Source organism: Equus przewalskii, chromosome 15 (assembly GCF_037783145.1).
Source record: "Equus przewalskii isolate Varuska chromosome 15, EquPr2, whole genome shotgun sequence".
Classification (NCBI taxonomy): domain Eukaryota; kingdom Metazoa; phylum Chordata; class Mammalia; order Perissodactyla; family Equidae; genus Equus; species Equus przewalskii.
In genome coordinates, this window is record NC_091845.1 from 3,200,126 (window position 1) to 3,227,363 (window position 27,238).

Consider the following 27,238-nt stretch of genomic DNA (forward strand, 5'->3'; position numbering starts at 1 on the left):
CATATTCAGAGGTTTTTGGGATTAGGATGTGGATGTCTTTCGGGGGCATTATTCTGCCGACCACAATAAGCATAGTGATTAATGTCTGTATCTGATCATTCCAATATCTGGAGCCTGTCAGATTGTTTATATGATCTGTTGTTTCTACTGTTTCTTATTCATGGTGTCTTGTTTAGTATGCCTGTTTATCTCTCTGAACTTGACATTGTATTCGAAAAATAATTTATAGAAATAATTTGAAGGCTAGTATTTATCTTCCTTCAGAGAAGATTTTTTTTTCTTCTGTCAGGTGCTGGGGGCTTAATCAAATTCCAGTTTTATTGAGATCTAATTGACATACAGAACTGTGTAACTTTAAGGCGGACAGCTTAATGACTTGACCCACGTATACTGCGAAACAGCTACCACGGTAAGCCTGGTTAATATCCATCTTCTCATAGAGATACTTGTGATGAGAACTCTTAGGATAAACAGGGTGCTTTTTAGTAGGGCCCAGATCTAGAAACCTGGAGCTGGGCAGCTAGCCACTTCCTGCCCTGGGTGTCTCCTCTTTGAGGCTTGCATCTTTTTGTCTTTGGAATCCAAAATGATGCTCAGCCTCTCAGAAATCTATTCTGGAATTGGCAGATGTAGTACCAAACGCTAGATTCAGGTCTCTGGATTTCTTTCTTCTTCAGGCTCTTGGATCAGGAATTTAATTTTTCCACTATCTTTATAAATTTCCAATGACTTTAAGGAAATACTTTGGATATTTTGTCTACTTTTTCTGGTTGTCTTTATCAGGAAGATTAGTTCTGATGATCTGTTCTGCTGTTACTGGAAGTCTGTTATCTTTTTTAAAATGCTCTCCATCACATCCCCAGTACTTATTTATTTTATAACTGGAAGTTTGTACCTTTTGACCCCTTCATCCAACTCCCCCTCCAACACCCTCTGCCTCTGGTAACTACAAATCTGATCTCTTTTTCTATGAGTTTGTTTGTTTGTAGATTCCTCATGTGAGATCATACAGTGTTTGTCTTTCTCTGTCTGACTTTTTTCACTTATCATTAATGCCTCAGGATCCATCCATATTGTTGCAAATAGAAGGATTTCCTTCTTTTTTATGGCTAAATACTATTCCATAAAGAAGATGTGACATGTGTGTATTGGTGTGTATGTATGTACCTTTATCCATTTATCCATTGATGGGCACTTAGGTTGTTTTCGTGTCTTGGCTATTGTAAATGATGCTGCTATGAACTTGGGGGTGTATATATCTTTTCAAATTAGTGTTTTTGTTTCCTTCAGATATATTCCCAGAAGCAGAATCGCTAGATCATATAGTAGTTCTATTTTTAATTTTTTGAGGAATCATCACGCAGTTTTTCACAGAGGCTGCACCAATTTACTTTCCCACCAGCAGCGCGTAAGTGTTCTCTTTTCTCCACATCCTCACCAGCATTTGTTATCGCTTGTCTTTTTGATAATAGCCATTCTCCCAGGTGTGAGGTGATATCTCATTGTGGTTTTGATTTGTGGTTCCCTTATGATTAGTGATATTGAGCATCTTTTCATGTACCTGTTGGCCATTTGTATTGGTAGCAAACTCAATTTCTGTTTGTCTGAAAATATCTTTATTTCACTCTTGTTCTTGAAAGGTAGATTGAAAGTTATCTTTTCTTAGCATTTGGAAAATATTATTTCAATTTCTTCAGGCTTTCTTTATTCTTTTCAGTCTAATTGTTCTTTTGAATATAAGCTGTTTTTCTCTCAAGCTGATTTCAAGATCACTTTGTTATTTTCGGTGTTCTGAAGTTTCACTGTGATATGTAGGTGAGCGTTTCTTCTATTCATTATTCTTGTGACTCATGCCTCTTCAGCCTACAATTCATGTCTTTGATATGTTCTTAAGAATACGCTGTCCTTATCTTTTCTATTTTTACCTCTCTTCAATTCCACTTATAATTGTCTTCTGGAACTCCAATTAGATATATGTTAGATCTTACATTTGCCTCCATTTTCTTTTGGCCTTCCTTTTATATTTCTGATATCTTTTTCTTTGTGTGTAAACATGGGTAATCCATTCAGCTCTGTATTCTAGTTCACTAATTCTCTTTTCGACATTTTCTAATCTGGTGTTTAATCCTTTTGTTGAGATTTTTTTGGAGTGAGATGGAGATTAAGTTTTTAAGAATATTTTCTCACTGAAATACATTATTCACAACACTCCAGAAGTTTTCTCACACGACTTTGTGATCTCTAGTCCTTCTCTCACACTGCCCCTTTCTCGTTAACTCCACTGCCACACCTCACCCCTGGAAACCACTGATGTGTTCTCTATGTCTATAGTTTCACCTTTTCCGGAATGTCATATAAATGGAATCATACAGTAGTAACCTTTTGTGGTCTGCTAGCAACAAATTCTTTGATAGTTATCTTTCATGTGAGAATGACTTTGTATTGTCTTCATCCCTGAAGTGTATTTTCACTAGATGTAGAATTCTGGGGGAAAAGTTCTTTTGTTTTTCAGCACCGTAAACATTCTATTCAAGTTTGTATTGGCTTCATAGTTTCTGTTGAAAAATCCATAGTTATTGAAATTGTTGTTCTCCAGGAGTAATGCGTCATTTTTCTCTGGTTGCTTTGGTGACACACTCTTTGTCTTTGGTTTCCACCAGTTCAATGAGGATGTGTCTGGGTGTGTGTTTCTTTTGAGTTTATCCTGACTGAGACTGACCCAGTTTCTTGAATCTGCATGTTCATGCCTTTTACCAAATTTAGGATATTTTTAGCCATTATTTCTTCAAATATTTTTTTCTACAAATATCTTTTCTCCTCTTCCCCTGGGACTCTGATGATGCAAATGTTAGAACTTTGATATTGTCCCACAGGTTCCTGAGGCTCTGTTTACTTTTTAATTTTCAATCTTTTTTCTCTTTGTGTTCAGACTGCATATTGATCTATCTTCAAATTCACTTACTCTTTCCTCTGCCATCTCCATTTAGTTCTTTGGGGCTCTAGTGAATTTTTTATTTCAGTTATTTTATTTTCAGTTCTAAAATTTCCATTGGGTTCTTCATTGTAGTTTCTATTTGCTGATACTGGCTACCTTCCAGTTGTTTCAAGAGTGTTTGCTGTTACTTCTTGGAGCACAGTTATAATAGTGGTTTTAAAGTCTTCATCTGATCATTTCAATATTTGAGTCCCACCTTAGAATTGGCATCTCTTGGTTGTCTCTCCCTTTCATAATTGGTCACATTCCTGGTTCTTTGTATGTCAATTAATTTTGGATATCTTAGACTTGTGTGTGTGAAGATGATTCACCTGGAGCTAACATCTGTTGCCAGTATTCCTCTTTTTTTTGCTTGAGGAAGATTAGCCCTGAGCTAATATCTGTACCAGTCTTCCTCCACTTTCTATGTGAGATGCCTCCACAGCATGGCTGAAGAGTGGAGTATGCCCGTGCCAGGGATCCAAACATGCGAACCTGCCACTGCCACCAGATTGCAGCTTTAGAACTTGAACTTGCCTGAGGGCAGGGCCAGGAGAGAAAAAATCAGGGGATTTCACCCCACCCTCTCTGTCCCATAGAGGCCCCCCGTCATTCCTTGGAACAGAAAGAGAGGGCTTCTCTTAGAGCTTGCTCTGGTGCACAATTCTGAGATCCAGGCTTCCTTTGAGTCCAGTCTGTGACATACAGGAGGAAAATAAAATCCAGGAAACTCACTGCTAGGTCAGTTGTACTGTGAGTTTGGTCTTTCCTCAATCCACCCACTACCTTTCACTTTTCAGAGGCCTCTGATGGCTGCTCCACACATCCTGTCTAGGGGTTTCAGTTGCATTCACTGGGAAAGGCAGGGTGGGGTGTGCTTACTCCATTTAGCCAGATTTGAATGTTCTTCTTTTACTATTTTTAATTTTTTTCTTTTTTATTATTTATTTGTAGATGTTCTTTTTATATTCTGGAAAAAAGTCCTTTGTCAGATATATATGTATTGTACATATTTTCTGCCAATCTTGGGCTTGACTTTAATTTTGTGTGTGTGTGTGAAGAAGATTGTCCCTGAGCTAACATCTCTGCCCATCTTCCTCTGTTTTGTATATGGGACGCTGCCACAGCCTGGCTTGGTAAGCAGGGTATAGGTTTATGCCCAGGATCGGAACCTACAAACCCCAGGCCACCAAAGCAGAGCATGCAAACAACCACCACGCCACTGGGCTGGCCCCTGACTTTAATTTGTTTAATAGAGTCTTTGATGAAGTCCGTTTTATCAACTTTTTCTGTTATGATTAGTGCTTTTTGTGTCCTGTCGAAGAAATCTTTTCCCATGATTTCAAGTTCATGAAGATACCCTCTTATGTTTTCTTCTAGAAGATGTATAATTTTAGCTTTTATGTTTAGGTCTATGATTCATCTAGAATTAATTGCATTTTCCTGGCCATGAAAATTTCTGTATTTCTTTCATTTCTCTCTGCAATGTTTTATACTTTTCAGTGTACAAGTCTTACACATCTTCCATTTAATTTCTTCCTGAGTATTTTATGTTTTTCTACTACTATAGGTGATATTTTTTAAATTTCATTTTTAAATTGTTCATTGCTAGTAAGTACAATTACAATACATTTGACCTTGATGATATTCTTGTATTTTTTAACCTAAAAAATATATTACTTTATGTATCTGCTCATTCTGATGTCTTATGCCTTTATGCATCTGATTTTGATAGTACTACATTTTCCCCTTAGGTGTTTTGTGATTTCTACTGTGATCTCATATTCAGTGGAACTTTGTGGGAATTCCTTGAGGCCTAAGTTGAAAGATTTCTTTCTTTCTTTCTTTCTTTTTTTGGTGAGGAAGATTGGCCTTGAGCTAACATCTGTGCCCATCTTCCAATATTTTGTATGTGGGATGCCACCACAGCATGGCTTGATGAGTGGTGTGTAGGTCCATGTCCAGGATCTGAACTTGCAAATCCTGGGCTGCCAAAGTGGAGCAAGTAAACTTAACCACTACACCATGGGACTGCCCCTCAGAAAAGTTTCTTAATTACTTCTGCCAGGTACCTGGGAGCACTACCAATCCAGGATTATTTTTAAATAAATTGTCAGCTTCATTGTAGAAGAAATAGGACACTTAAGACTATGAATTTGAACCACAGAGTTGCGTAAGGATTAGCTCTTTATTATAAAATCTTAGCACTAAGGTTAAAACATGCAAAGTTCCCTATTTTCTGCCTCAAAACAGCTCTGCCTCTCCTTTCCATCTCACCATGTGGCAGCTTTCTGTGTGGGTGCTTAACATGCTGAAGGTGAGCCTGTGCCAACCTTCCAGATGGGTGTCTGGAAAATATGGATCACCTTTCCTAAAACCACTTATTCCCACCTCTTCTGTGCCTTGCCTTGGGCTCAGAACTAGAAATACACATGTGAAAAAGGCACGTCGCCTGTCCTCCTGGTGCTCACAGTCTGGGAGGAGGAAACAGTGCCTCCCACTTGTTGAGGCTCGTCTGGTGCCACCGCCATCGTGGTGCTTTCACGCTTGCCGCCCAGTCCTAGGAATGACCGTGCAGGGCAGGCTCTCACGCAGTGTTGTGGGGAGGACACCCAGGCGTGGGCTGCAGGTAGTGAGTCTGGCCCTGGGATTTGAGCCCCTGTGTTGGCAGCCTTCCCTTAGAGGGGAGGAGGAGTGATTGCTGTTGCAGCCAGTGACCTGCTGTCACCTTTCTCTCTCGCAGAGGCTGTGCAGCCCCGTGTACTGCAGGTACCAGTTCCACAGGACTCCAATCCACAAGACTCAGGGGCAGCCCCATGGAGTCCACATCTACTTCCAGGATGTCAATGTCATCTTCCTTGGGGCGATTCACCCCAGTGACCTGAGGGAATACCTGGAGGGCCCCCCCATGGTGGTGGAAGTTCACGACCGGGACCGCAAGTCAGAGGAGTATTCCCGGAAGCCCACCCTGTTTGGGGAGGACCCCCTGGATTCATACCTCAACCTCCAGTCTCTCATCTCTCCAAAAGAGACAGAGAACAACCCCTTTGAATCCCAAAATAAGATGTGGGACCCTTATGGGGTTGCCCAGGTCAGTTTTGCTGACCTCCTTCTTGGCCACAAGTACTTGAACCTGGCTGTCCCCATCCAAAACTGCCAGCCCAAGCCCACAAACTGTGGCGGCCGGGACAGCACGAGCAGGAAGGTTGTGGGGTTCCGGGCTCCCATAGACGGCCTCCAGCACGGCCCAATGCCTACGGGCAACTACCTAGAGGCCAACTCCTTGCTCAAGCTGCGGGTGGAGATCGCCGTGCCGCTGCGGGCCAGGGCCGAAGCCCCCGATCCAGACCTCACAGGCAGCCAGTTTGGTCGGATCATTTTCGTGTTCGGCTCCAGGAAGATCCTCCTGTACAGCCTGCTGCAGGACGTCGCCATGATCAATGCCAAGGCCCTCGACCTGGACTCCTACCCTATCCTGACCATCCAGCAGATCCTGTCAGGGTTTAAGATGCGGGTGAGGATCCAGGAGAAGCAGGACCTGGATGTGCTCACAGGCTTCCACCTGCTGGATGGCAAGATCCACCTCCTCATTCTGGAAGGCTTGGCTGACCGAGGCTTAAAGTGGCTGTGGGAGAGCCACCAGAGGCGGTAGGTGATTTGTTTTGTGTTTCATGGAGAAGTGATGGCACCTGGATGCTGAGTGAGTGGAGAGATCGTTCCAGGCCAAGCTCAGGTTCAGTGTTCTCGTCTATGAGAGGGATATGCCGGTTCAGTTCCTCTTGGGGTTTGTATAAGACGCTTTGCAGGGCTCGGTAACTGGACTTGATAACAGGAAAAGTGGCTTGCCTTTGGTTGAAGGGAAGACTTTCGGGGTATATAGAAGAGAAGGTGGCTCAGGAAAATGAGTCCTGCCTTCAGACTTCTGAGGGGCCAACTCAGTTAAGAGGGAGGAGAATGTTCTCTATGGCCCTAATATGGAAATAGATTTCAACTCGGCCCAGTAAGGCACATCTGATTATTTTGAAGCCTGAGGGGCTGCCTAGGCTACAGAAAGCTCCCCTTTCCTGGAGGCCTTCAGGACCCACTGCTGGCCGCTCAGTGGGGGCGTTGTAGAGGCAATTAAAGCGTCTGGTTCTGGAGCAAGTGGCCCTTCATGGTCCTTCCATTCTTTAGTTTTGGTGACATGAAAATTCTCTTTTCCTTTCATGATTTGCAAGTAGCCTGGTTTGGGTAAACGGGACCTCCCTCCTTTAGTCGGCAGGTTCCTTCTCTGTCCTCAGAGCTCAGATGCCCCAGGACCCGGATGCTGACAGCATCTCCAGGGAGTCCAGAAGTTGAGTCTGTCCACACAGGAGGGGAGTGCAGTGCTGCGGGGGCCTGTCTTGCTGTGCTGATGGGCCAGGAGAAACTGGTGAGGAGCTGGCCTCATGGCCAGTTATCTGCCCAGGAGGGCTAGAAACATGTCCCCACAAAAACATGCACACGAATGTTCATAACAGCATTATTTAGAATAGTCAAAAAGTGGAAACAACCCAAATTTCCATAAACTGATGAACAAAATGTGATATATATGTATTTTTTCAAACTGTGATATATTCCTACAATGGAATAATATTCAGGCATGAAAAAGAAATAAAATATTGATACACATACTTCTACATGGACTAACCTTGAAAGCTTTATGCTAAGTAAAAGAAGCCAGACATAAAAGGGCACATATTATATGATTCCATTTATATGAAATGTCCAGAATGTCAAATCATAGAGATAGAAGTAGACAGGGGTTGCCAAGCTCTCAGGGGAGGGCTGAGGGTGAAGTGAGGAGTGACTGCCGATGGGTACAGTTTCTTTTTGGGGTGATGAAAATGTTCTCAAATTAGACAGTGTTTATGTTTGCACAGCATTGTGAGTATACTAAAAAAACACTAAATTTTACCTTTAAAAGGGTGAACTTTATGGTGTGTGGTAAAGAATTGGGCCTTGCCCAACAGAGGTCTGGCCTTTGCCCTTGGCTTCTGGGAGGTGATCTGTGTCAGACCTGATAGGACTGTCTTCTTTTAGGTTGGGGGCTTTCCACACAGGATCTTAGGATGTGACCAGCCTCACCTGATAGTCAAATGATGGAGGGTGGCCGTACCAGAAGGACCAACAATGTGGTTTAGAGTGGAAGCTTCCGGTCAGGCAGTGTCAGTTGACCTGGATGCTGAGATTGCTGTGTGGGCAGTCAACCAATCGTGGCTCTGTAATGGACCCTCAGTAAAACTGGACATCAAGGCTTGGGAGAGCTATTCTGCGCTTTGTCACTCGTCAGTGTCATCGGGGCAGCACACCCTGACTCCATGAGGAAAGGGCAATGGAAGCCTTGTGTTCAGAACGATCCTGGACCCTGCCTTATGTGTCTCTTCCTTTAGGTGATTTTAATCTGTATTCGTTCCCAGTAATAAGCCCTGAGTATGAGCATAACAGCTTTTAGTAATTCTGTGAGTTCTTCTAGCAAATTGACAAACCTGAGAGTAGTTTTAGGGATCCCCAAACTGGCAATTGGTGTCAGAGGTCAGGGCATTTTGGGGGACTGTGCTCTCAAACTTTGCAGTTTGGCTAACTCGGTGCATATGGTATCGGAATTATATCTCAATGAAAAGTTTTCTCCAATGGAAGAAATAATATAAAATATGTTCACTGACCCCAGTTCAATTTATGTAGAAATAAAAAAAATCATTAACGAGAAAAAAATTTCATATGCTTGGAAATTAACAAATACTTCCAAATAACCCCTGGGTCAAAGAGAAACTGTAATGGAAATTAGACATTTTTGATCTGAACAATAATGACAATAGTATATTATCTAAATTTGTTGCTTGATGTCAAAACATTATTTAGGAGAAATTTAATAGACTTAAATGCTTGTATTAGAAAAGAAGAAAGCCTGAAAATTACTGAGATATAACTATAGATATTGCAGACATTGAAATGTGTTTTAAACTATGTCAATAAATTAAAAAGTTTACAAGAAATTAAAAAAAATAATACCAAAAATATTTTCAGATGAGATAGTTTAATTAGGTTTCTGGATACAAAAATTAATGTAAAAATCATTGAATTTCTGAATACCATCTACATACACAAAATAATTTTTAAAAGAAACACTTTAAAAAATCATAAAAATATGAAATTCACAGGAGTAAATTCGACAGAAAGGAAAGTCTTCTGTCATGAATATTATAGAACTTTTAGAAACATTAAAGAAAACTTAAATAAGTGAAGAGACAGACCATGTTCATGGATTGGAATACTCAATATTATAAGTGTCAATTATCCCCAAATTGGATCTATAGATTCAATGCAACCTCAGTTTGAAAATACCAACTTTTAAAAAACTGTGGAACTTGAAAAGCTGTTTTAAAATTTTACATCAACATGTAGAGGCCTAAAAGAAAGACACTCTTGAATAAGGACAAGATGGGAGAACTTGCTCTAGTAGATACCGAGACATTATAAAACTCTGGTGATCAAACAGCCAACATCATACTCAATGAGCAAGAACTGAACGCCATCCCCCTGAGAACAGGAACAAGTCAGGAATGCCCACTATCACCACTCTTATTCAACACAGTGCTGGAGGTTTTAGCCAGAGCAATTAGATGAGAGAAAGGAATAAAAGGAATCCAAATAAGGAGTGAAGAAGTGAAATTCTGTTTGCAGACGACATGATCTTATATATAGAAAACCCCAAAGAATCCACTGGAAAACTAATAGAAATTATTAACAACTACAGTAAAGTTGCAGGGTACAAAACCAACTTACAAAAATCAGTTGCTTTTCTATACTCCAATAACAAACTTACAGAAAGAGAACTCAAGAATATCATTCTATTTGCAATCGCAACTAAAAGAATAAAGTACTTAGGAATAAATTTAACCAAGGAGGTGAAGGACTTATACAATGAACACTATAAGTCATTACTGAAAGAAATTGATGATGACATAAAGAGATGGAAAGAGATTCCATGCACAGGGATTGGAAGAATAAACATGGTTAAAATGTCCATACTACCTAAAGCAATCTACAGATGAAATGCAACCCCAATCAGAATCCCAATGAAATTCTCCATGGAAATGGAGCAAAGAATCCTAAAATTCATATGGGGCAACCAAAGACCCCAAATTGCTAAGGCAATCCTGAGAAAAAGAACAAAGCTGGAGGCATCACAATCCCTGACTTCAAAATGTACTACAAAGTCATAGTGATCAAAACAGCACAGTACTGGTACAAAAACAGGCACACAGATCAATGGAAGAGAATTGAAAGCCCAGAAATAAAATTGCACACAATGGAATACTACTCAGCCATAAAAAAGACAAAATCATCCCATTTGCAACAACATGGATGGACCTGGAGGGAATTATGCTTAGCAAAATAAGCCAGACTGAGAAAGACAAACACCAGATGATTTCACTCATATGTGGAATATAAACATACACATGGGCAAAGAAAACAGTTCAGTGGTTACCAAGGCAAGGGGGGTGGGAGGTGGGCACAGGGGGTGAAGGGGAGCACTTATGTGGTGACAGGCAAGAAATAACATACAACTGAAATGAACTCAATAAAAAAAAACTTTGGTGATTCAGACAGTGTGGTATTGGTTCAGGGACAGACAAGCAGACCTATGGAATATAGTAGAAAACTCAGAACAGACCTAAACATAAGTGGTCACTTTACATACAAAATATTTGATATTGCAAAATCAGTGGGAAATGAATATACTAAAATCACCGAATTGTACACTTTATTTTTTTTCATTTTTATTTTTTGAGGAAGATTAGCCCTGAGCTAACTGCTGCCAATCTTCCTCTTTTTGCTGAGGAAGACTGGCCCTGAGCTAACATCCGTGCCCATCTTCCTCTACTTTATACGTGGGACGCCCACCACAGCATGGCTTGCCAAGTGGTGCCATGTCCGCACCCGGGATCCAAACCAGTGAACCCCGGGCCATGAAGCGGAACGTGTGCACTTAACTGCTGCACCACCGGGCTGGCCCCACTTTAAAAGGGTGAATTTATGCAATGGAATACCACTTCACACCCACCAGGATGACTAGAATCAAAAGTCAGATAATAACCAGTGCTGGCGAGGACGTGGAGGAGTCAGGATGGGTGTTCACTGCTGGTGGGGGTTAGAGGGTGGACTCACTTTGGAAAACAGCCTGGCAGTTCCTTAAACGATTTAGCAGAGTGACTGTGTGACCAGCAACCCTGCTCCTAGGTAAACGCCCAAGATAAATGAAAACATATGTCCACACTGAACTAGCGCATTGTTCATAACAGCCATTACATGGGAACAAGTCACATGTCCACTGATTGATGAAGAGTAAACAAAATGTGGTATATAAATACAATGAACTATCATTTGGACATAAAAAGGAATGAGATACTTGTTAACGCTACAACATGGATGAACCTTGAAAACATTATTCTAAGTGAATGAAGTCGGTCACAAAAACCACATATTATATGATTGATTTGTGTGGAATGTCCAGAATGGGCAAATCTGTAGAGACAGAAAGTAGATTAGTGGATACTCAGAGCTGTAGATCAGAGAGTAGGGATATAGGGGTGATAGGTAAGGGGTACAAAGTTTCTTTTTTAGGTGATGAAAACGTCCTAAAATTGATTGTGGTGATGGTTGCACGTATCTGTGAATAGACTAAAAACTATTGCATTATATACTTTAAATGAGTTAATTGTATGACATGTGAGTTATATCTCAATTTAAAAATTCCTCTAGTGGACAAAAAAAAATTCAGTGAAGAAAGGATAAACTTTTCAATAAGTGGTGTTGGGGTAATTGTTTATCTGTAGGAAAAAGGGAAAATAATTTCCTACATCAAATCATTCACAAAAATCAATTCCAGTTGGAGAGTGACGTCAGCATCATGGTGGAGTGAGGTGTCTCAGAAATCTCTCCCCTCCAATATACAACAAAAAAATCTGTAATCCAACAGAGGACATCCAAACACAACACAAAAAACGTCAGAGAGACCCACGCAGCCATAGGACGGAGGGTGGAGAGCCTGGAGTCCCCCTCAGAGGAGGTGGAACGGGGTAAGAGAAAACTTCACTCCTTCCCCTTAAAGACTGCAGTGGTGACTGCGGGAGGATCCATGAGGGAAGGAACAGGGGAGGGGACGTTTGTTCACGGGAACATCAAGGGCTCCCGAGGGCCCTTGCAGTCTAGAGGGAAGCCCTCTACCAGGGCAAAAGCTTTCATGGGGGGGGGGGTGACTGTATCAAACCAACACCCCAGGAGAGCAGATAGTGAGAGCAGAGGGAGAAAACCCCGAGAACATGCATGAGAAAGCACCCCTCCCCCCACCCACTCAGCACAGCTCCAGCCCCTGGGATTTCGGCTGAAAGTGGAGGGCTCAGAATATATGGCTCTTGACCCCCACCCACTGGCAATAGGTGGTAACTATGACCAAATGATGCCAGGATGTGAAAGAACAGAGCCACTCCCTCTAGTAATATCAAACATATTAGATCTCCAGACCAGAGAGAAAATGACAAGTACCCAGAAGTCAGTCCTGAGGACACAGAAATATGTAATCTAAATGACAAAGAATTCAAAACAGCTATCATCAAAAAAGTCAACAAAGTAAAAGGTAGAGAAACAATTCAATGAGTTCAGGAGCTACTTCACAAAAGAGATTGAAACTATAAAGAAAAATCAATCAGAAATATTAGAGATGAAAGACACAATGGAAGACATAAAACAAAATATGGATTCCATGAATGCTCGAGTGGACACTGTAGAGGAGTGTATTAGCATAATCGAAGATAGACATGTTGAAATGCTCCAGATAGAGGAGGAGAGAGAATTAAGACTAAAAAGAAATGAAGAAAGTCTCCAAGAAATATCCGACTCAATTAGGAAATGCAACATAAGAATTATAGGTATTCAAGAAGGAGAAGAGAAGGAGAATGGAGTAGAAAGCTTGTTCAAAGAAATAATAGCAGAGAACTTCCCAAACCTAAGGAAGAAGATGGAAATCCACATGGAAGACACTGCCAGATCTCCAAATATGTCAATGTAAAAAGTCCTACTGCAAGGCATATAGTAGTGAAACTGGCAAAACTGAATGACAAAGAAAGAATACTAAGGGCAGCAAGGCAGAAGGAAATAACCTACAAAGGAACCCCTATCAGGCTTTCAGCAGATTTCTCTGCAGAAACCTTACAGGCTAGGGGAGACTGGAATGACATATTCAAATCATTGGAGGACAAAAACTTTCAGCCCAGAATACTCTCTCCAGCAAAAATATCCATCAGATATGACGGAGAAATAAAACTTTCCCAGACAAACATAAGCTAAGGGAGCCACAAGACCCCTTACAAGAAATCCTCAAGAAGGCCTCATACCTGAAAAAAAAAACTCAACTCCAGCTGGATGAAAAACCTGTGCACGTTTTTAACTTTTCGTTTTGAAATAATTATGGAGTCCTAGGAAATCTAAGGAATATTACAGAGAGGTCCCATGGACCCTTCACCCACTTCCCTCCAATGGTTGCATCTTACATAGCTATCAACAGCTATATTGATACACTATACACAACCATATCTAAACCAGGCAATTGCCATTGGTACAATGTGTTGTGTTGGAAAAAAAATCCACTTTTTCACAAAAAAAAGTGAATTTTGTGACCACTACTACAATGAAGATACAAAACTGTTACACCACCACAATCTATTTTCCATTTCCATGATTTTGTCATCTGGAGAATGTTACACATGAATAGAATCATAACCTTTTGAGGTTGGTTTTTCCAGTCAGTGTAACACCCTGAGTTTTGTGCATCAACAGTTTGCTCATTTTTATTGCTGAGTAGTATTTCATGGCATGGATGTGCCATAATTTAACCATCCACCTATGGAGGGACAGTTTGGTTGTTTCCAGTTTTCGATTATTACAAATGAAGCTGCTATGAACAATAATGTACAGATTTTTGTGTGGGCAAAAGTTTTCATTTCCTTGGGATGTACCCCGGAGAGTATGACTGCTGGGTTGTATGGTAAGTATATGTTTAGTGTGGCAGGCAAAATTCTAACATGGCCCCCAAGATTCCTGCCTATGGTGTGCACACACCTTCTCCCAGTTATTCAGCCAATCTGGGTACTGCTGTGAAGGGATTTTCTAGCAATTAAGGTCCCAAATCAATTCACCTTAAGATAGGAAGGTGGGCCTGATCTAATCAGGTGAGCCCCATAAAAACACACAGTTTTCTATGGTTGGTCTAGATGTCAGAGACAGAGGAAGTCAGAGGTTCAAAGCACAAGAAGGACTCAATGCATCATTGCTGGCTTGAAGTTGGAGGGGGCTACATGTCCAGGAATGCAAGTAGCCAGTAAAAGACTGAATTCTGCCAGCAACAAGAATGAGCTTGGAAGTGGATTTTTTTTCCAGGGCATCCAGATCAGAGCTCTTTCTGGCTGACCCCTTGATTTCGGCCTTGTGATACCCTGAGCTAATAACCCAGTCACATGGTGCAGGGCTTTGGACTTACAGAGCTGTGTGAGCTAGTAAATTGTCCTAAGCTGCTCATTTGTGGTAATTTGTTACACAGCAATAGAAAACTAATACGTTGAGGGTTTTTTTTGTGGTTTTTTTTTTCTTTCTGAGTAAGATTAGCCCTGAGCTAGCATCTGTTACTAATCCTCCTCTTTTATTTGCTTGAGGAAGATTAGCGCTGAGCTAACATCTCTGCCAGTCTTCCTCTATTTTGCACGTGGGTCACCACCACAGCATGGCTGACGAGTGCTATAGGTGCCCAGGATCTGAACCCATGAACCCAGGCCACCGAATCAGAGTGTGCTGAACTTAACCACTATGCCATGGGGCTGGCCCCCTGCATTGAGTTTTTAAAGAAACTACCAAGCTATTATTCAGAGTGGCTGTAACATTTTACATTTCTACTAGCAATGTAGGAGAGATTCAGTTTCTTTGCATCCTTGCCATCTTTTGATATTGTCAGTATTTTTTACTTCAGCTGCTCTAATAAGTGTGGTCATATCTCACTGTGATCTTAACTAGCATTTCCCTAGTGGCTAGTGATGTTGAACCTTTTCATCTGCTATGTGCCATCTGCATATCCTCTCGGTGAGATGTCTCTCCATGTCCTTTGCCCATTTTCTGATTGGATTACTTGGTGTCAAAATTGAGTTTTGAGAGTTCTTTATATGTGCTAGATGTGAGACCTTTGTCAGATATGTGGTTAGTGTATCATATTTCTCTACTTTGTAGCTTGTCTTTTCATCATCTTAAAAAGGTCTTTTCCAAAGAAAAAGTTTTAAATTTTGATGCAGTCTAACTTATTGATTTTTTTTAATCTTACAGATTATGCTTTTGGAGCCATGTTTAAGAATTCTTCATAAAGCCTTACGTCCTGAGTATTTTCTTCCAAAAGTTTCATAACTTACATTTAAACCTATGATCCATTTTCAGTTAATTTTTGTATAAGGTATAAGGTTTAGGTTGAGTTTTTTTCCTTTATTATTTTTTATTGAGGTATAATCGACATATAACATTATATTAGTTTCAGGTGTGCACCATAATGATTTGGTATTTGTGGATATTGTGAAACGATCACCACAGAAGTCTAGGTAACATTTCTCACCACACAGAGTTACAGATTTTTTTCTTGTGATGAGAACTTTTAAGAGCTACTCTTAGCAACTTTCAAATATACGATATAGTATTATTAACTATAGTTGCCATGCTACACAGCGCATCCCCATGACACTTATTTTCTACCATTTATCTGCACCTTTTGACACCTTCACTCATTAGGCCTATCCCCTACCCCTGACCTCTGGCAACCACCAATCTGTTCTCTGTATCAATGAGCTTGGTTTGGGTTTTTGTTTGTTTGTTTTTAGATTCCACATATAAGTGAGATCATATGGTATTTATCTTTCTCTGTCTGGCTTATTTCACTTAGCATAGTGCCCTCAAGGTCCATGTGTGTTGTCACAAATGTCAAGATTTCCTTCTTTTTTTATGACTGAATAATATTCTAGTGTGTGTGTGTACAACACATTTTCTTTATTCATTTAACCATCAATGGACACTTAGGCTGTTTTCATATCTTGGCTATTATAAAATAGCTTTTCAAATTAGTTTTTTGTTTTTCTCAGATAAATACCCAGAAGAGGGATTGCTGGATCATATAATAGATCCATTTTTAATTTTTTGTGGAACCTTCATACTATTTTCCATAGTGGTTGCACCAATTTACATTCCCACCTTCAGTGCACAAGGGTTCCCTTTTCTCCACATCCTTGACAACACTTGTTATTTCTTGTCTTTTTGGTAATAACCATTCTAACAGGTAGTTTTGATTCGCATTTCCCTGATTAGTGATGTTCAGCATCTTTTCAGGTACCCGTTGGCCATCTGTATGTTTTCTTTGGGAAAAGGTCTGTTCAAATCTTCTGCCCATTTTTTAATCAGATTCTTTGGGGTTTTTTTTGCTATTGACTTGTGTGAGTTCTTTATATATTTTAGGTAGTAACTCCTTGTTAGGTATATGATTTGCAAATATTTTTCTCCCATTAAGTAGGTCGCTTTTTCATTATGTCGATGGTTTCCTTTGTTGTGCAGAAGCTTTTTAGCTTGATGTTGTCCCACTTGTTTATTTTGACTTTTGTTACCTTTGCTTTTGGTGTCAGATCCAAAAAATCATTGCCAAGACTAATGTCAAGGAGCTGTAAACCTAGGTTTTCTTCTAAGAGTTTTATGGTTTCAGGTCTTACATTCAAGTCTTTCACCCATTTTGACTTAATTTTTGTGTATGGTGTAAAATAATGGTCCAGTTTCATTCTTTTGCATGTAGCTGTCCAGTTTTCCCAGAACCATTGATTGAAGAGACTGTCCTTTCCCCATTGTATATTGTTGGCTCCTTTGTCATAAATTGATTGATCATATATGCATAGGGTTTTTCTGGGCTCTCGATCCTGTTCCATTGTTCTATGTGTCTGTTTTTATGGCAATACCCTACTGTTTTGATTACTATAGCTTTGTAATATAGTTTGAAATCAGGGACATGATGCCTCCAGCTTTGTTCTTCTTTCTCAGGATTGCTTCAGCTATTTGAGATCTTTTGTGATTTCATACAAACTTTACGATTGTTTTACTTCTGTGAAAAATACCATTGGAATTTTGATTGGGATTGCATTGAATCTGTAGATTGCTTTGGGTAGTATGGACATTTTAATGATATTAATTCTTCCAATCCATGACCACAGAATATCTTTCCATTTATTTCTGTCTTCTTCAATTTCTTTCATCAGTGTCTTATAGTTTCAGTATACAGGTCTTTCAACTCTTTGGTAAAATTTAATCCTAGGCATTTTTTAAATGCAATTGTAAGTGGGATTGTTTGCTTAATTTCTCTTTCTGATAGTTTGTTACTAGTGTATAGAAATGCAACTGATTTTTGTATATTGATTTTGTATCCTGCAACTTCACTGAATTCATTTATTAGTTCCAACAGTTTTTTGGTGGAGTCTTTAGGGTTTTCTATATATAAAATCATGTCTTCTGCAAATAGTGACAGTGTTACTCCTTCCTTTCCAATTTGGGTGCCTTTTATTTTTTTTCTGCCTAATTACTCTCTAGGACTTACAATACTATGTTGAATGAAAGTGGTGACAGTGGGCATCCTTCTCTTGTTGCTGACTTTAGAGGAAAAGCTTTCCTCTTTTCACCATTGAGTATCATGTTAGCTGTGGGCTTGTCATATACGGCCTTTCTTATGTTAAAGTATGTTTCCTCTATACAGACTTTGTTGAGAGATTTTTTCAGAAATGGATGTTGAATTTTGTCAGATACTTTTTCTTCATCTATTAATATGATTATATAATTTTTATACTTCATTTTGTTAATGTGGTGTATCACACTGATTGATTTGCAGATGTTGAACCATCCTTGCAATCCTGGAATAAATCCCACTTGATCATGGTGTATGATCCTTTTAATGTATCATTGAATTTGGTTTGCTAAGACTTTGTTGAGGACTTTTGCATCCGTGTTCATCAGGGATACTGGCCTGTAGTTTTCTTCCCTCTGATGTTCGCGTTTGCTTTTGGTAGCAGGGTAACGCTGGCCTCATAAAGTGAGTTTGGACGTATTCCTTCTTCTATTTTTTGGAAGATGTTGAGAGGATTGGTACTAATTATTCTTTGAATGATTGATTGATTGAGAGGATTAGTACTAATTATTCTTTCAATTCTTTGGTAGAATTCACCAGTGAAGCTGTCTGGTCCTGGACTTTTGTTTGTTGGAGGTTTTTGATTACTGATTCCATCTCCTCACTAGTAATAAATCTGTTGAGATATTTTTCTTTCTTCATGATTCAGTCTTCATAGGTTGTGTGTTTCTAGGAATTTATTCATTTCTCCTAGGTTGTCCAATTTGTTGGTGTGTAATTGTTCATAGTCTGTTATGATGCTTTGTATTTCTATGGTATCAGTTTGTGGAAATTAATAGAGAAACCTTAATTAAATTGGGTTTAGGAAGGCCTGGAGGAGGAGCTGTCACGCCCTATCTTACATCATCAATTACACCAAACAGGGAGACAGATGCTTGTATCTTTGACGGGAAGTAAAACTACTTTACTACTAAAGGAAGATTTCTCTGCCTACCTGGCAACAGACCAGCCAATGAGAAATGCCACAGCTCAGCCAATGAGAAATGCCACAACTCAGCCAACCAGAAACACCACAGCTCAGCCAATGAGAAACACCACAGCTCGGCCAATGAGAAACGTCGCAGCTCGGCCAATGAGAAACATTGCAGCTCGGCCAATGAGAAATGTCGCAGCTCGGCCAATGAGAAACGCCACAGCTTGGCCAATGAGAAACGTCGCAGCTCAGCCAATGAGAAACACTGCAGCTCAGCCACTGAGAAATGTCACAGATCAGCCAATGATAAGCCGTTGCTGCCCTGAACTGTTACCTTCTTCCAATGGACTTTCAATTAGAAAAACCCTCCCCCTCCCCCTTTTTTTCTATAAAAGCAGTTCCCTGGCTTTGTTTTCCAGACTTGCCTATGGTTCCCCATAGCGTGTACATCCCGGATTGCAATTCCTATGGCTATTCCCCAAAAAACTCATTTTGAGGGTAAAATGACAGGAAAATTTTCTTTCTAAGTTGACATATATGGTGTCAGAAAAGTGGGATCCAAAGGAGGTGACCCCCGAGAGATGGGGCCCCCAGAGGCAAGTGAGGCACCTGCACCGAGCCCTTTGTGCTCATCACTTGTGTGAGCTGCTGCCTGCTTTCAGCTTGGTGAGTCTCCTCTTGGATTTTGAGCTCCCCTCCCTTTGTGTTCTGAGCTCTCAGACTTTATCCAGGATCAAGAGAGGGTTTGTCCTCTCAGGGGAGGGACTTTGTCCTCCTGTTCAAGGCTCTGTCCTTGGGTTTAAGGCATCATCCTTGGTGAGTGCTCAGTCATTTTCTGAAGGTAACACAGTTCCTCCTGGGGTTCAGGCTTGCTGAAAATCCAAGAGTTTTTGTTTAGTTTTTAGATTCCTTTTGGAGTCTGGGCTGGGAATCTAGCAACTTTCTTTGGTTTTTAGATTCCTAAAATCTAAATTTGGTTTTTAGATTTTAGATGTGGTTTTTAGATCAAGGTTAGCACTCTAGCAACTTTCTTGGATTTTCAGAGGAAATTTCAGAAATTGGATCCTAGTCATCTAAGTGTTCTGAGGGAAACCCTCTTTCAGGGACCCTGGCTGCGTTTATGTTTAAGAACTGTGGGCTGGGGCCAGACCGGTGGCACAGTAGTTCAGTTCACACACTCTGCTTCAGCAGCCCAGGGTTCATGGGTTTGTATCTGGGGTGTGGACCTGCACACCACTCATCAAGCCATGCTGTGGCCGCATCCCATGTACAAAATAGAGGAAGACTGGTACAGATGCTAGCTCAGTGACAATCTTCCTCACCAAAAACCCCCACCAAAACACGTGCATTTTTAACTAAATGGGCCAAACAAACCACAGGAAGTCCAGAATTGCAATCGCCATTATGGAGAACTTTTGATCTCCCCAGACTAGCTTTTCTTAAAACCAAATTGGAAGACTGCAGCTCTAAATTTAAGCAGAATGAATGGTATATCTACTTTCCTTGGTACCTGGAGGCTTCTGGATGCACACAAAGCTCTAAAATCATGCCACTACAAGACACCTTGTCTAAATTAGCCAAAACAACTAGAAAACAAAGAAAAAACAAACTGGCTTCTGAAGCCTCGTGTTCCCCTCCCCCTTCTTCTTTGTCTCAGGCACCCTCTTGTCTTCCCAGACCCCTCTGTCTCTGGCTCCACCCCCGGCAGCCTTCCTGCGCTCAGGCTCTGCCCCGGACCATCCTCCTATCTTCCCCTCTGGGAAAACTGGCCCCTTTGAAATCAGACACTCTGAAGATTCAAATGCTAAACCCCTAATTACTAATTCTAAGTTAACTGGAACAAATCAACAACCAGAAGGAAACATTTAAATAGCAATTACCCTAAACTTTCGATAAAAGACAAAATGACTCCAAAAAACAGCTCTACCAGGATCCTTACAGCATGCAAATAAAAATCTTTAGTAAAAGACTTTTGACCAGCTGAACAGCTAACCTTAACTAAGTCCATCTAGCAGAAATACAATTTGGATCCAATTATTCTTTTGAGTTTCATACCTGAGACATGGCTAAACTTTTTAAATGAAAGCTGTGAGATCTCTGTCTGTGCCTGTCTATATGTTACGGACGTCTATGTGTGTATGTTTATGTGTGTATGTTATGGAGATGTGATATTTTTCTACCTCTGTATGGTGTTGCCAAAACAAATGTGTAAAAAAGCTCTATTTAATTGACTTGAAATTAAGTGCTTATAAGTTGTTTTCTTAAATCTGAGAAATACAATAGAAACTAACTCAAATGCTTTTCAAGTTTATGTGATCTAGGATTAATCTTTAGTAAATGAAAGCTAGTTGAAGGTTGTTGGTGTAAATAAAAAACGGGTATGTCTTCAGAGTTTTTAGTGTTGGACATAAGGCAAATGTGCAGCTTTTTTCTCTGCCTGAGTTTACTGGTCAAGTAGGTGCATGCTGTCCCTGTTATAAAATTTGTTGGTAAGAAAGTAACTTAAGGGGCCGCCCCGTGGCCGAGTGGTTAAGTTCGAGCGCTCTGCTTCAGCAGCCCAGGGTTTCGCCAGTTCAGATCCTGGGCACGGACACAGCACTGCTCATCAGGCCATGCTGAGGCGGCGTCCCACATGCCACAACTAGAAAGACCCACAACTAAAATATGAAACTATGTACTGGGGGGATTTGGGGAGAAAAAGCAGAAAAACAAAAGAAGACAATTGGCAACAGTTGTGAGCTCAGCTGCCAATCTAAAAAAAAAAAAAAAGAAGAATATTCCTATAAAAAAAAGTAACAAGATTTAACTTAAGATGATGGTTGGATTATTTAATTTAATCCAAGCATGATTGTTAAAAGCCAGTAATTAAAATAAATGTAAATAAGATCAAAGTTTATGCCAAGTTAAACTACATACTAGATAGTCATTGAATATCTAAATCACCTTTCAAACAAGACAAAATACCAAAACATTAATTACTGAACATAGATTTATCTACTTTTGGCTTCCTATTGCAAAGAAACTAAAGATAAATTTGGGTCTGTTGGTAACCATGTCTTGTGCCACACTGAAAGATCGCGCTATTCAAAAGGGCATATACTCCTAGAAATTATGAAATGTATTTATAAATCTGCCAGTCCACGGTTGCTTACTTCTTAGTTTTCACTAGGATTTGGGGATTCCAAGGGTTAAGAATTCTAATCTATGCAAGAAAAGCTACTAGAAACAAAAAGGGAAGCACCTCTGAGTGCAAGGAAAGCAGGATGTGTGTTTCAGTAAAAGAAGGAATGAGGGATGGAAATGTATTCTGTTGAGGAAAAGAAAGGAATTCTGTCCTAAAGAGAGACTGCTTAATCCAGAATGGGAAAGAAGAAAAATAGGACAAATCTAAGTGTAAAAAGCAAGTTGTAGAAGGTTGGGGAAAGGAATCTCAGGAAAAGAATTTTATGAGCAGTCAGGACTGGCTAAGATTGGAATGAGTAAATTTTAATATCAAAATAAGCCAATGCAAACTTAAAATATGGCTTTCTTTTGTGTTAAAAGGACAAAGTTTTCTTGGGTTATTGGGCTGCTGATGAAACAAATGGTAAAATCTTCTTTGCCTTTAAGCGATATGCCTAGAAAACAGAGATTTTATATTTTATCAAAATAATTTCCTGCGTTTTCTTTTTCTTTATCAGATCTTTCATTACTTAGGAAAACCGAGACTTCTTAGTATTGAAGGAGTTAAGTTTTGCTTACAACTGTGTAACATTTTCTATTTGCCTTTGAAACCTGTTATTGTTACTTTAGTCAAATAGATGCTTAAGGATTATTTCGTAATGATCTGTGATATTTGGTCAACTGTCCAAATCTCTTAATATTTTTGACAAACTTCCCCAAATATTCAAATCCTAAATGATGTTTTTTCAACCTGGATGTAACTTTGGGATTTTCCAGAGAGGACCTGGGACATCTCAAAAGATTTATTAGCTCTTCTTATAAAAAGAGAAATATTACACTAATTAGTCTTATTTGGTATGTGAAATTACATGAGCAGCATGATCGAATAAGCAATAATAAACCTTTTAGGTTATATTGTATGGGTGAGTGTTACTAGCAAGTGTTTTAGAAATTGTATAAAATTTTTAAAAATATGATATAGCCTAATATAATGTTATTACCTGTAATTCTAATTACTATTAAAATATATGTTGCAAAAATACCCAAATTTTCTTGTCAATTGTATTTACCCGTCGCCTTTTCTAAAAACAGTCTTTTGTCAGTTACAGACAGCTGTTGTTTTACTGTGATGCTTTTACACGTTTCATTTTCAAAAAGATTCATTAAAGTGACTCTGACAAGTACTCTGGAATATAGGTTTTGGTAGCTTTAAGATCATAACACTGAGCTGGGTGGGAATTTCTGGAACTTAAGCGGAGGACTGATTGCTCTAATGTTTTGTTTTCCAAATGTCAAGGACCCGTTTTTCTCCTCTCCTTTAAGCTCTCTATGATTTACAGCAATTTGGTAAAGTGTATCTTTGCAAGAAGGGTTGAAACATTTATCTTTTTCTCTCTGCCTGATCCCCTCAGGATTTGGTAACTCATAAGTATTCTTTTCATGACAGTGTATGTATTTGCATGCGTTCACTGAAGGTCTGTTCTCCTTGTAATAGGACGCAGTTGGAAATATTGGCTGGATTATTCTAGATAAGCCTTTATCTAAAATGTCATATTCAAGAAAGATGTACATAGACTAAAAAATGACCAGACAGCTTTTAGGGACTGCTTTGAAAAATCAGCCTAGTACCTTGCTTACAAGGTCCAGCAAAGCAATCTTGAAAAAGCTTATATGATCAATCACTAGTCTTGCTACATTTATATAAATAATCAGGCCAAGCCTAATACAAACAAATTAGTTTTACTATGATTATCTTTATTTTTTAGAATGGAGGTTATTGTGGAGAGAGAAATTATGCTCACACCTTTGTAGGTATTAGATTCTAGCCCTATTGTCTTTAAGGTGTTGTTATACCTGTAAGCTGGGCTGGACCCTAAATTCTTCTAGTGTCCTTAAATGTCTGGCTGTGATACTCCAAACTGACATTTCCACTTTTAGTGCCCTTGAAGTCTCCTTGGGAGGGACTACACCAGGCCCTCCTCTCTACCCAGATGCAGCCAAACTTCAGGGACTCGAGCCTTGGGTGCACATCTCACAGCTGAAGAAGGCTCACCTGACATCTGGTCCTGAACAAACACTGGGGACCTCAAATCAAACTGACCAGGAAGAGAAGCAGCCGACGTCTGAGGCAGACAGCTTTCCCAGGACGAGTGGACCAGGCCTAAATACCCTTTTCCACTGTTGTTTCTTTATTTTCTCCCTCTCTTTTGTGGAAGAACAATGCCCTTGCTGACGTTTCCCAATCCCTTCCAAACAGGGGAACCTCTCTGATTGCTGGATTTGCCATCAGAAACCTCAGTGTGTCTTAAGACAGTAATGACCCTTAGTTCGCCCTATAAGTAATTTCACTGTGATTCCAGATGCTGTTGATTGTCTAAATTGCTTTTCTGGCCCATTTTACTGACTCGGGGTGGTAAGGCCATCTAAACTCATTTATTGCTTTAATTTAACCTAGCCTTGGGAGGAGAAAACAGGATCTTCTGAATATTTGTATGAAAAATTCTGTGCGGCCACCAGTGTAACCCAGGCCATCTGTAAATTTCTTGATATACCCAGGCAACCTCTCAGCATGTAACAAAATAGTATCTGAGCCTTGTTACACGAGGCTAACGCCTCTATGCTGATGAACGAGTCTACAGATGATGTCACTGATGTGGGAGCCTTGTGTGCACCCCCTGATTACCTCTTCATCTGTGGAGGTTTCAGTAATGGCCTTTATGCCTGGGCAACTCATTGCCTTGACAGCTGGGGAACAGAAGGACAGCATGCCCTTGCTGTATCCACTGTCCTGTGTTCGCTGCATGAGCAAACAGAGACCTCTCATTGTCTCTCCCATTGAATCTGCTCTCCTATATTGAGTGCATATTTACAAATGTTATATCCTTTTGTTGGATTGACCCCTTTATCGTTATGCAATGCCCTTATTTGTCTATGACAGTCTTTGTTTTAAAGTCTGTTTTGTCTGATATAAGCATAGCTACCTCAGCTTTCTTTTGCTTTCCATTTGCATGGAATAGCTTTTTCCATCCATTCACTTTCAGTTTGTATGTGTCCTTATGTCTGAAGTGAGTCTCTTGTAGGCAGCATATAGATGGGTCTTGTTTTTTTAAACGTTCAGCCACTCTATGTCTTTTGATTGGAGTATTTAGTCCATTTACATTTAAAGTAATTGTCAATAGGTATGTACTTATTGCCATTTTGTTAATTAATTGTTTTCTGGCTGTTTTGTAGTTCCTCTGATCCTTTCTTCTTCCCTTACTCTCTTCCTTTGTGGCTTGATGTCTTTCTTTAGTGGTATGCTTACATTCCATGCTCATTATTTTTTTGTGTGTCTACTATAGGTTTTTGATATATATGTATCAGATATAGGGTTATATATATATAGGGTATATATATAGGATATAGGGTATCTTGAGGTTTACATATAACAAGTTCTATTTATAACAATGTATTTTAAATTGATAACAACTTGAGTTTGAATACCTTCTAAAGCTCTGCATTTTTCCTCTCCTCCCTCCACATTTTATATTTTTGATGTCACGTTTTACATCTTTTTATTTTGTGGATCCCTTGACTAGTTATTGTAGTTTTCGTTATTTTTACTACGTTTGTCTTTTAACCTTCATTCCAATTGCTGTAGCACTATTTGTTGAAAACACTATTTTTCTTTATGGAATTGCTTTTGCACCTTTATCAAAAATCAGTTGATTAGAATTGTATGGATCTATTTCTGGGTTCTCTGTTCTGTTCCACTGATCTATGTGTCTACCCCTTCACCAGTAACATACAGTCTTGATTACTGTAGCTATATAATCAGAGTCAGGTAGAGTCATTCCTTCCACATTATTCTTCTTTTTCAAAATTGTCTTAGCTAGTCTAGTTCCTTTGCCTTTTCATTTAAATTTTACAATAAGCTGTCTATATCTACAAAACGTCTTGCTAGAATGTAGACAGGAATGGTGCAACCTTATGTATCATTTTAGAGAGAACGGATATGGCTACGTTAAAATCTTCCAATCCATGAATATGGTGTAGATCTTTGATTTCTTTCAGCCATGTTCTGTAGTTTTCAGCATACAAGTCCTGCACGTGTTTTGGTAGATTTATATCAAAGTATTTTATTTTATGAGTGATTTTAAATGGTACTGTATTTTTCATTTCAGTTTCCAAGTGTTCATTGCTTGTATATAGAAATACAATTGATTTTTCTATGTTGGTCCTGCAGCCTTGCTAAGGTCACTTATAGGTTTTAGGAGGTTTTTTGGTTTGTTCATTTGTTTTTGGTAAATTCCTTGGGATTTTCTACATAGACCATCATGTCATCTGCAAATAGAGTTTAATTTCTTCCTTTCCAATCTGTATGTCTTTATTTTCTTAATGTGCTGGCTAGGACTTGTAGAACTATTTTGTATATGAGTAGTGACATCCTTGCCTTGTTTCTGATCTTTGGTGGAAGACATTCTTAGTCTTTCCCCATTACATATGATGTTAAATGTAGGTATTTCTGTAGATGTCCAGTATCAATTTGAGGAAGTTCCACTCTATTCCTAATTTGCTGAGAGTTTCCTAATTTCCTGGCTCACATAATTCACAGAAATCAATTCCAGGTAGATTAAAAACCTATTTGAAATAATTACAGACTCACGATAAATTGCAAAAATAATATAGAGAGGTTCCATGTACCCAATACCCAGTTTCCCCCACTGGTGACATCTGAGATAACTAAAGTGAATTGTTGATAGTACAATTAACTAGACCACAATTATCTGGTTTTACTCAGACTTCACCAGAAAAATCTATTTTTGAAAAGCAAAATTATAAAGGTTATAGATCATAATGCAGGAGAACAGATTCATGACTTCAGAATAAAGAAAGATTTCTTGAACAAGACAGAAGGACAGAGAATAAAGGAGAAGGATGATAGATTTGGCTACCTTAAAATTATTAACTTCTGTTCATCCAAAGACACCATAAAAATTGTGAAAAGACAAGCCACAAACTGAGAAAAAATTATTTGCAACGTGTGGAGCTAGTATCCTGAATATATAAAAATGCCTGTGGATCAATAAGAAAACAATAAAAACATCCCAGTGGAAGGATGGGCAAAAGAATTGAACAGGTACTTCACAAAAGAGGAGAGCCTGTGACCAAACATGCAGACCTGCCAGCAGGATGTGTGGGCTATGTGTAGACGTCACCTGGTTCAATGAGGTGTGGGAACAGTGTGAGCCACACATGTCTGGGGGTGGGCGCACACAGCAGGCTGTGTTTAGAGACTCTGCCTGGCTGGTGCTGCCAGCATGTGAAGTGTGAGTGCAGGGCAGGGGCTGGGGAGGGGGCAGCAGGACACAAGCAGGACAAGGCTGGTTGCAGCGTTTTCACTGCCAACCTTCCTTCCAAGGGCCCTTGTTTTGAAAGGTTTATTTAC

At 39.6% G+C, this 27,238-nt stretch overlaps 1 protein-coding gene across 7 annotated transcripts in view; it reads left to right on the forward strand.

Moving 5' to 3' along the window:
* CFAP92 (cilia and flagella associated protein 92 (putative)) overlaps window positions 1-27,238 on the forward strand; it is a 126,694-nt gene that overhangs the window by 55,911 nt on the left and 43,545 nt on the right. For all 7 annotated transcript variants that reach the window (XR_011526817.1, XM_070574614.1, XM_070574617.1 and 4 more), the window contains one exon: window positions 5,718-6,622. Coding sequence is in view for 6 of the 7 variants with exons in the window: in XM_070574614.1 (XP_070430715.1) it covers window positions 5,718-6,622 (905 nt within the window). In the remaining variant the exon portion in view is untranslated. The remainder of the gene's footprint in view (window positions 1-5,717; window positions 6,623-27,238) is intronic.